This window comes from Musca vetustissima, unplaced genomic scaffold (assembly GCF_032173495.1).
Source record: "Musca vetustissima isolate MV318-11 ecotype Yass unplaced genomic scaffold, APGP_CSIRO_Mvet_v1 utg324665, whole genome shotgun sequence".
NCBI lineage: Eukaryota > Metazoa > Arthropoda > Insecta > Diptera > Muscidae > Musca > Musca vetustissima.
Genome location: NW_026883765.1, coordinates 13779 through 25113, shown reverse-complemented (window position 1 = coordinate 25113; position 11335 = coordinate 13779). Strand labels below are relative to the sequence as shown.

The 11335-nt window shown below is 34.5% G+C and overlaps 1 protein-coding gene across 1 annotated transcript; it reads right to left on the bottom strand.

Annotated features, from left to right (window-relative positions):
* Nucleotides 1-2572: 2572 nt before the first annotated feature.
* Nucleotides 2573-9449, bottom strand: LOC133330787 (chitin deacetylase 1-like; the record flags this gene model as incomplete). Its single annotated transcript, XM_061539195.1, has 3 exons — nucleotides 2573-2907; nucleotides 5056-5441; nucleotides 9230-9449. Coding segments are annotated over 3 exons (937 nt in total), but the record flags the coding sequence as incomplete, so codon positions are not given.
* Between the last annotated feature and the right edge of the window lie 1886 nt (nucleotides 9450-11335).

Genomic DNA, 11335 nt, shown 5'->3' with positions numbered 1-11335 from the left:
GTTGTTGTTCTTTCGCCAACAACAATTTGAATTTCTTGAATTATTTTTCTAATGTAAAGCGAATAGTGAGCCACAGCAGCAACACCACCAACAAACTGCTCCAAACTTTAATTCAGGAGCCAAAAAGAAAACTTTTTTCCGATGCTTTCATCCTTGGCAGGAGGAGAAAGAGGAGGATGAGGAATTTTTTAATTAGTGCATGCAAATAGCAAACAGAGACAAAAGTTTTTGGACATATCAAAGCAAAAGGCTCAGCAGCAAATAAGACAATGCAAAGACTGACACGAGCTGAAGACATGGGTGGCAAGGCGAAGGACTAAGAGGAGGGTGGGGAGTGATATAGAATGAAACTTCATAACGCTTAGTAGAAATTGGACTAGAAAGACTATTGTCCTTTGCTAACAATATTGACAGAAAACAGCTGCTGCTACTGTCGAAGATGCATATGGTGAGGTATGAGGGGAATTTAAATTTGTAAAGTCGTCGTACAAATCGAAAAATAAAACATCGTCAAAAATCATTTAGACAAACAAAGAACAATTCACATTTTTAATCACCTTAGCTGTGAGGAAAGATGGAGAAATAAATTTAGGGCAAGACAATTAAATAGCATAGTCGTAAAGGAGGAGGTCTGGGTATCTGTTGGTATTTCAAACCACGAGGTATGCGGAATATGGACATCGAATTCGAATTTCAGATAAAAGGTCCTTTTGATTCTTCTTTAAAAAATCCACGCCTATTTGGGTCCTGTTGAAAAATTCTTCTTTAAAAAATCCACGCCTATTTGGGTCCTGTTGAAAAATTCTTCTTTAAAAAATCCACGCCAAGTGTTGGTCCTTTGAAAAATTCTTCTTTAAAAAATCCACGCCTATTTGGGTCCTGTTGAAAAATTCTTCTTTAAAAAATCCACGCCTATTTGGGTCCTGTTGAAAAATTCTTCTTTAAAAAATCCACGCCTATTTGGGTCCTGTTGAAAAATTCTTCTTTAAAAAATCCACGCCTATTTGGGTCCTGTTGAAAAATTCTTCTTTAAAAAATCCACGCCAAGTGTTGGTCCTTTGAAAAATTCTTCTTTAAAAAATCCACGCCTATTTGGGTCCTGTTGAAAAATTCTTCTTTAAAAAATCCACGCCTATTTGTGTCCTGTTGAAAAATTCTTCTTTAAAAAATCCACGCCAAGTGTTGGTCCTTTGAAAAATTCTTCTTTAAAAAATCCACGCCTAGTGTTGGTCCTTTGAAAAATTCTTCTTTAAAAAAATCCACTCCTAGTGTTGGTCCTGTTGAAAAATTCTTCTTTAAAAAATCCACGCCTAGTGTTGGTCCTTTGAAAAATTCTTCTTTAAAAAATCCACGCCTAGTGTTGGTTCTTTGAAAAATTCTTCTTTAAAAAATCCACGCCTAGTGTTGGTCCTTTGAAAAATTCTTCTTTAAAAAATCCACGCCTAGTGTTGGTCCTTTGAATAAGTCTTCTTTAAAAAATCCACGCCTAGTGTTGGTCCTTTGAAAAATTCTTCTTTAAAAATCCACGCCTAGTGTTGGTTCTTTGAAAAATTCTTCTTTAAAAATCCACGCCTAATTGGGTCCTTTTGAAAAATTCTTCTTTAAAAAATCCACACCTAGTGTTGGTCCTTTGAAAAATTCTTCTTTAAAAAATCCACGCATAATTGGGTCCTTTTTAAAAATTCTTCTTTAAAAAATCCACACCTAGTGTTGGTCCTTTGAAAAATTTGTCTTTAAAAAATCCATGCCTAGTGTTGGTCCTTTGAAAAATTCTTCTTTAAAAAATCCACGCCTAGTGTTGGTTCTGTTGAAAAATTCTTCTTAAAAAAATCCACGCCTATTTGGGTCCTGTTGAAAAATTCTTCTTCAAAAAAATCCACGCCTTGTGTTGGTCCTTTGAAAAATTCTTCTTTAAAAAATCCACGCCTATTTGGATCGTTTTGAAAAATTCTTCTTTAAAAAATCCACGCCTAGTGTTGGTCCTTTGAAAAATTCTTTTTTAAAAAATCCACGCCTAGTGTTGGTCCTTTGAAAAATTTTTCTGTAAAAAATCCACGCCTTGTGTTGGTCCTTTGAAAAATTCTTCTTTAAAAAATCCACGCCTATTTGGGTGATAATCCATTTGAAAACATCTTTAAAAAATCCACGCCTATTTGGGTGATTATCCTTTGAAATTCTTCTTTAAAAATAACATTCTTCAAATATATTTTTTAATAAAAGAAATCGTTTTTATAAAAAATTAAACTTTATTTTCGATAACTTATTGGCTAATAAAGTTGACACATTTCTTTAATTACTTAAAAACTATTTTTTGTTGGATTTGAATTTTAGCAAATTTTCAAAAAGAAAAGGCACAGAGTATTTTTTTTGAAAAAAATAAGATTGAACAAAAATTATAAAAAAAAATAATAAAAAAAACATTTTTAACAAAACGAAAAATATGACTCAAAAAGAGGGGCTGTTTTCAGATGGTCTGGCACATTCTCAAACTCAATCTTCCGGAAATAGGGATTAACTAATTTTTTTTCGATTGAGTTAACCAAAGGACTCCATCATCTGCTCCTGCTCGTCACAATTTATTCATCTACATCTTCGCCATCGGCGTCTTGAACGGGTCCTGAGAAAATGTAACTATCACGTCCCTGAATACCAGTACCGCCAGCATCACCCAACCATGGATAGACATTGGGACATTCGCGACAGGTTTCCATATAACGGGTATCGGTGATATTTTGTTCGGGAATCTTGAAGGGTAGGGCACAGGTATTCCAAATGTTGCAGGGCTTGGAAGCGACAGCCACATTCTTATCACATTTCCAGGAATCGATTTGATTTACATTGCGGGTCTCCTTGGGATCGGTCATCCATTGCAACATTTGAGAGATGGTGACAACATAGACGTCGGGACTGCAAGGGAGAGAGGGAGAAATTATTATTAACTAGAATATGATATTAAGAGAGGTGTCTGAAATTTCCCAACTTCGTTTTATTGAAAAGTTAAAAAGTTCGCTTTAGAGAGTTATCCGAAATACCAGATATTCGATATATAAAATATGGGCCATATTTCCATATACCTATACCACCATCTATCTATTTTTAATCTATTCACTACAAAAAAAGTTATGGCTATATCGCCGACCTCCATATCCTTTATATTCCATATTCCATTCCATCTAACCACAAGTTCCACCTTGGCTTAGGCATTGATATAATCTGACTGGGGAAGCATAACTTCATTACGGAACTTTGTTGGGGAAACAAAACATTTTTTGTTTGACATGGCGGCTTTTGGTTGCAACATCCCAGTTTAATCGAATCTCCATATATAAACATAGAGGAAATCCTTGTCTACCCGCTATGGAGGTGTGTAACTAAAAAAAATATCCTAAGTATTTAAAGAGGTAACGAGGTGGAGGATAAGGAAGCATGGGAATATTTTTCCCAGCCTCCAAAGAGGCGGGGTCTTCAAAAAGGCCTGGATTTTTTAAAGAATATTTTTCGAGGTCTTCAAAAAGGCCTGAATTTTTTAAAGAATATTTTTCGAGGTCTTCAAAAAGGCCTGGATTTTTTAAAGAATATTTTTCGAGGTCTTCAAAAAGGCCTGGATTTTTTAAAGAATATTTTTCGAGGTCTTCAAAAAGGCCTGGATTTTTTAAAGAATATTTTGCGAGGTCTTCAAAAAGGCCTGGATTTTTTAAAGAATATTTTTGGAGGTTCTCAAAAGTCCTGTATTTATTAAAGAATATTTTTGGAAGTTCTAAAAAGGCCTGGATTTTTTAAATAATATTTTTCGCGGTCTTCAAGAAGGCCTGGATTTTTTAAAGAATATTTTTCGAGGTCTTCAAAAAGGCCTGGATTTTTCAAACGAATATTTTTCGAGGTCTTCAAAAAGGGACTGGATTTTTTAAAGAATATTTTTCGAGGTCTTCGAAAAGGCCTGGATTTTTTAAAGAATATTTTTCGAGGTCTTCAAAAAGGCCTGGATTTTTTAAAGAATATTTTTCGAGGTCTTCAAAAAGGCCTGGATTTTTTAAAGAATATTTTTCGAGGTCTTCAAAAAGGCCTGGATTTTTTAAAGAATATTTTTCACAGCCTACAAAAGAGGCCTGGATTTTTTAAAGAATATTTTTCGAGGTCTTCAAAAAGGCCTGGATTTTTTAAGGAATATTTTTCGAGGTCTTAAAAAAGCCCTGGATTTTTTAAAGAATATTTTGCGAGGTCTTCAAAGAGGTCAGGATATTTTTCGAGGTCTCCAAAGAGTCCAGGATTTTTTTAAGAATATTTTTCGAGGTCTTCAAAGAGGTCAGGATATTTTTCGAGGTCTCCAAAGAGGCCAGAATTTTTTTAAGAATATTTTTCGAGGTCTTCAAAGAGGCCAGGATATTTTTCGATGTCTCCAAAGAGGCCAGGATTTTTTAAAGAATATTTTTCGAGGTCTCCAAAGAGGCCAGGATTTTTTAAAGAATATTTTTCGAGGTCTCCAAAGAGGCCAGGATTTTTAAAGAATATTTTTCAAGGTCTCCAAAAAGGCCAGGATTTTTTAAAGAATATTTGTCACGGCCTCCAAAAGAGGCTTGGATTTTTTAAAGAAAATTTTTCCAACCATTGGATTTTTTAAAAAATATTTTTCACAGCCTCCAAAAGAGGCCTGGATTTTGTAAGGAATATTTTATTTGCTTCCATCCTCGTAATTTTCCTATAAAATATTTTTTCTATTCCGTTCTTCCTGATTTTCCAACCGTTTTGCAGGTGGTTAACTGGACCATACGAACGAAATTAGAAAAAAACCAACAACTTGGATATTTAACTAAATTAAACTTTTCTCATTAAAACGTGCAAAGGGTTTTGTTGTGATGCTGCTGTCGTTGTTGTTGTAAACGTCCTTTTTTGCTTCGTTGTTTTTTAATATTTAAACTACATTGGTGGTCAGTCGTCATTTACACCGCTTATTTTGCGGATTTGTTTTCCAAGGGGATTTGTGTGGTGTGGTTTCTCTTTACTTTCCAAGGAAATTTAATTGCGAACTTTTGAAGCTAAAAAAAAATCAATACTCACAGTTCCAAAGCCCAATCCAAGAATTTATGCAAGCCATTCTCCAAAGGTTTAGTCTGGAACCAATTGGTGTGCACGGGCATCATATAGGGAGCCTTATTCTGTTCATAGTAACGTGAGAAATCTTCTTGCAACCATTCGAATACTTCATTTTCATCCAAGTTATGGAGGACACATTGATCCAAGAATGGGCAGTGACCACCTTCATAACCTTCGACATAATGGGTGTTCAATGGGACTTCCCAAACGCCAGGGAATGTTTTGGATGGGCAGGTACCGCTCTTACATTCATGGGAAATTTTGTAATCCAAAGTGTAGGGCCAAACGGGAACAGGTACTGGGGGAACAGTGATGGAACTGTCATAGATGTAACCGAAATCTTCCAAGACCTGGAAAGGAGAATAAAAATTAGTTAAAAAAATTAACAAGGAACAAAAAAGGCGTCTTAAGGAGAGGATTCTCAAAGGATAAGCATTTCCACATCAAATAAAATTTTAAATACTTAAAAACCGTTACTATACTGTATTCTTCACTCATGCTTAAAGACTATGAAAAATCACAACTTCGATGATAACCTTGTTAAGGCTGCTGTTATCACAGCCGTCAGTAACAGTTTTAACGATTTTCCTTCTTCTTCGACTTCTTTAATTTTTGTGTTTTGTCATTACCCTCCTTTATTATGGCGTTTAATGTATTTTTAATTATTGCCATTGACGATGAGGATGTGACAAACTTTTCCGAACAGTGATATGTCCTTGCCCAGCAATCTCAGATATAAGGACATGCTCTCCAAGAGAATATTTCATTTCAATTTTCAATGAAAAGGACATATTATAATTCATATGTAAATATGTATACGAGGGGTTGTGTATATACAGTAGGGGACAAAACTAGGGATACAGACATTTTCAAGGACCAATAGACCGAATAGGCGTGGATTTTTTAAAGACTACTTTTTCAAAGCGCCAACACAAGGCGTGGATTTTTTAAAGAAGAATTTTTCAAAGGACCAACACAAGGCGTGGATTTTTTAAAGAAGAATTTTTAAAGGGCTAACACAAGACGTGGATTTTTTACAGAAGAATTTTTCAAAGGACCAACACAAGGCGTGGATTTTTTAAAGAATAATTTTTCAAAGGACCCTAATAGGCGTTGATTTTTAAAGATGCATTTTTCAAATGACCCTGATTTTTGACCGTGGATTTTTTAAGAAGAATTTTTTAAAGGATTAATATAGCCTCATATGAGGCGTGGATTTTTTAAGAAGAATTTTTCAAAAGATAATCACCCAAATAGAGCCTCATATGAGGCGTGGATTTTTTAAGAAGAATTTTACAAAAGGATAATCACCCAAATAGAGCCTCATATGAGGCGTGGATTTTTTAAGAAGAATTTTACAAAAGGATAATCACCCAAATAGAGCCTCATATGAGGCGTGGATTTTTTAAGAAGAATTTTTCAAAAGGATAATCACCCAAATAGAGCCTCATATGAGGCGTGGATTTTTTAAGAAGAATTTTTCAAAAGGATAATCACCCAAATAGAGCCTCATATGAGGCGTGGATTTTTTAAGAAGAAATTTTCAAAAGGATAATCACCCAAATAGAGCCTCATATGAGGCGTGGATTTTTTAAGAAGAATTTTTCAAAAGGATAATCACCCAAATAGAGCCTCATATGAGGCGTGGATTTTTTAAGAAGAATTTTTCAAAAGGATAATCACCCAAATAGAGCCTCATATGAGGCGTGGATTTTTTAAGAAGAATTTTTCAAAAGGATAATCACCCAAATAGAGCCTCATATGAGGCGTGGATTTTTAAGAAGAATTTTCCAAAAGGATAATCACCCAAATAGAGCCTCATATGAGGCGTGAATTTTTTAAGAAGAATTTTACAAAAGGATAATCACCCAAATAGAGCCTCATATGAGGCGTGGATTTTTTAAGAAGAATTTTACAAAAGGATAATCACCCAAATAGAGCCTCATATGAGGCGTGAATTTTTTAAGAAGAATTTTACAAAAGGACAATCACCCAAATAGAGCCTCATATGAGGCGTGGATTTTTTAAGAAGAAATTTTCAAAAGGATAATCACCCAAATAGAGCCTCATATGAGGCGTGGATTTTTTAAGAAGAAATTTTCAAAAGGATAATCACCCAAATAGAGCCTCATATGAGGCGTGGATTTTTTAAGAAGAAATTTTCAAAAGGATAATCACCCAAATAGAGCCTCATATGAGGCGTGGATTTTTTAAGAAGAAATTTTCAAAAGGATAATCACCCAATTAGAGCCTCATATGAGGCGTGGATTTTTTAAGAAGAATTTTACAAAAGGATAATCACCCAAATAGAGCCTCATATGAGGCGTGGATTTTTTAAGAAGAATTTTACAAAAGGATAATCACCCAAATAGAGCCTCATATGAGGCGTGGATTTTTTAAGAAGAATTTTACAAAAGGATAATCACCCAAATAGAGCCTCATATGAGGCGTGGATTTTTTAAGAAGAATTTTTCAAAAGGATAATCACCCAAATAGAGCCTCATATGAGGCGTGGATTTTTTAAGAAGAATTTTTCAAAAGGATAATCACCCAAATAGAGCCTCATATGAGGCGTGGATTTTTTAAGAAGAAATTTTCAAAAGGATAATCACCCAAATAGAGCCTCATATGAGGCGTGGATTTTTTAAGAAGAATTTTTCAAAAGGATAATCACCCAAATAGAGCCTCATATGAGGCGTGGATTTTTTAAGAAGAATTTTTCAAAAGGATAATCACCCAAATAGAGCCTCATATGAGGCGTGGATTTTTTAAGAAGAATTTTTCAAAAGGATAATCACCCAAATAGAGCCTCATATGAGGCGTGGATTTTTTAAGAAGAATTTTTCAAAAGGATAATCACCCAAATAGAGCCTCATATGAGGCGTGGATTTTTTAAGAAGAATTTTACAAAAGGATAATCACCCAAATAGAGCCTCATATGAGGCGTGAATTTTTTAAGAAGAATTTTACAAAAGGATTATCACCCAAATAGAGCCTCATATGAGGCGTGGATTTTTTAAGAAGAATTTTTCAAAAGGATAATCACCCAAATAGAGCCTCATATGAGGCGTGGATTTTTTAAGAAGAATTTTACAAAAGGATAATCACCCAAATAGAGCCTCATATGAGGCGTGAATTTTTTAAGAAGAATTTTACAAAAGGATAATCACCCAAATAGAGCCTCATATGAGGCGTGGATTTTTTAAGAAGAATTTTTCAAAAGGATAATCACCCAAATAGAGCCTCATATGAGGCGTGGATTTTTTAAGAAGAAATTTTCAAAAGGATAATCACCCAAATAGAGCCTCATATGAGGCGTGGATTTTTTAAGAAGAATTTTTCAAAAGGATAATCACCCAAATAGAGCCTCATATGAGGCGTGGATTTTTTAAGAAGAAATTTTCAAAAGGATAATCACCCAAATAGAGCCTCATATGAAGCGTTGATTTTTTAAGAAGAATTTTTCAAAAGGATAATCAGAGCCTCAAACGAGGTGTGGATTTTTCAGCGTGGATTTTTTAAAGAAGAATTTTTCACGATTGTTTGTCCTTTCAATTTTTCCCACCACTGTAGAAAAAATCTTCATTTCACGTTGAAAAAAATCAACCGAACAGCTGTGAATCGCTGCAATCGGCGTTCTGTTAACAACTATCTGACCATGTCATTGGACTTTTTATTTTTATTTGCGAATTGTTTGTTGTTGTTGTTGTTGCTGCCAACAGTTTTCTTCTGAGTCCTTCAGTTTGAGGTTGAAAGCATGTAAAATTGGAATTACAAATGAAAGAGCTGTAAATAAATGCTTCTTATTATCGGCTTGTCAGCGAAGTAAAACGGGATTTTAAAGAAAGTCGAAAATATTGAAAAACTGAGGAGCTTCTTAAGAGTTTATTAATATGCCGGACATTGGCGGGCTGTTAAAGTGATAATATCATCAGAAAAGGATGTAGGAAAAAAAGGAAAAATTAAGAAAACGGTGCAGTAATATGAAAACCGATGTCAAGAAATATTGAGAGAAAATTAAAAAATAATTCACCGGAATATTAAAATTTCCTGGAATAAATCTCCATAAAAAATATATTTTCAATATCTCTCTCCCTTCAAAAACTATATTCATAAAGGAACAAAAATTCCAACTCACCTTATATTGTGTATTACGTCCTGGCTTCAAGAATGGTGCACGCATACCAACAACTTCATTAACCGATACATTGGCGAAGTTACGCAAAATTTCACGCATACCAATCATTTCACCAACCCATTCCTCATAGCCCTTATCCTGTAAACCTTGCTGTTGTGAAATACTTTGGGTGGCGATTTCATGACCGGCATAGCCCAAATGTTGGATTTGTTGGTAGTTGCTGAAAAAAATTAAAAATATACAATTAATAAAAAATGCAGTTTAATTAAAAAAATAAAATATCAAAATAATATAAAAAAGTAAAGGATTCCTGATAGACCTTCGATACCATAAGGTATGAAAGCGTCCATTTAAAAGGGCATGTTTTCAAAATGATAAACGTGGATTTTAAAGTCGGGATCCTAAACGATAATCATTGATTTTTAATGACCTTATGTAGTTGATCTGGCTATTTTCTACGGATGGAAGGCCATTTAAGGTTGATCTGCTGCAGATAAAAAATATTATGTTGGTATTATGCGTATATATGGAGCTTTAGGTCCAAGGCCCAGAGATTTTATACAGAAGACCTTCCGAATTATTTTTCTGAATATATTATGCAAATGGAAGCTGGTCTTTTCCAGATAGAGGACTGTTTTAGAATATTCTACAGATAGGTTATCTGGAGATAACGACCTCTACAAGTCTCTCTGGAGATCTTGTTATGATAGCAAATTGAAGTAAATACACTTGTATGTAGAATACCTTCTATAGATTGTCCGGAAATGTTGTACAGATGGAAGACCATCTGATCTCCTACAGATTAAATACCTTCTGATAATATTCTACGATTTTTTCTGTGATTTTCCTCACAGAAAGAACATGATCTGAATATGAAGACCTCTAGAAGGCTTTCAGCAGTAGCATATAGCAGACCTTCAGATATATAAATAAAAAAATGAATGGTCTTTGTAGGTAGAAGACCTTCTGTAGATTATCTGGAGAGTTTCTACGAATGGAGGACCATCTATCGGGTGATTTGCTGCATTTGGAAGATCTTATCGTGTTATTATATTGATAGTTTGACTTTTGAATGTGGATATCTTAGAGATTTTCTACAGATACACGGTTATCTTGAAATGAATACATTTAGAAGGTTCTGTGGAGTTCTTCAATGACCTTGATGTATATAAATAAAATGATTTCTTACGGATGGGGAATTCTGCTGCAGTTAGATGGATAGTTGACCTCTGTAGGTGTAGACCTCAAAATACCAGACCTCAGAGAGAGAGAGAGAGAGAGAGAGATTTTCTACACATAGAAGATTATCTGAACATGATGACCTCTAGACCTCAATAACAGATATTGAGGAAGAAGAAGACCTCTGGAGATGTGCATTCCTGAAATCTTTTGCAAATAGAAGACCTTGGCTTGACGAAATCTAGATGCTCCTCGGAGTACTACTACATATAGCAGGCATTGATTTAGAGATTTTCTTCGGATAAAATACCCTCTATTGTGCGATCTGCTGTAGATCGAATAACTTCTGGAGACATTCTACAAATTGTGGGATTTCTGAGGTGTAAATCTTAAAAGAGGTATAACTACTACCGACAAAATTATTCTTCTTGATATGGATATATTGTTTAGATATATGACCATATGGGATGCGTTCGGATGTTATTGTGTACGATTTAGAAGGCATTAATAAAATATATTTCAGAAATATATTTAACAAGGGTTCTTCTATTGTCAGAAAATAGTGAAGTATCTTTTCAAGTAAGAATTCATTCTAAACTTTGAACGTATATTAGCAGCTTAGGATCTATGTTAAACCAGTAAGGAAAGCAGTAAAGTCGGACGGGACCGACTATATGATACCCTCCACCACTGTGGGTATATTCAACAGATGAAATTTTTTGTCAATCGGACTACCTTGGGGTCTTTGGTGAACCATTTATATATCGGCCGAAAATATATATGGGATCTATATCTAAATCTGGACCGATTTTCAGGAAACTTAACACACATCATTCTAGACCGAATTCAGTACGCTGTGCCAAATTTCGTGCAAATCGAAAGATATATAGGGACTTTGGTACACCATTTACATAAAATCGGACGAAA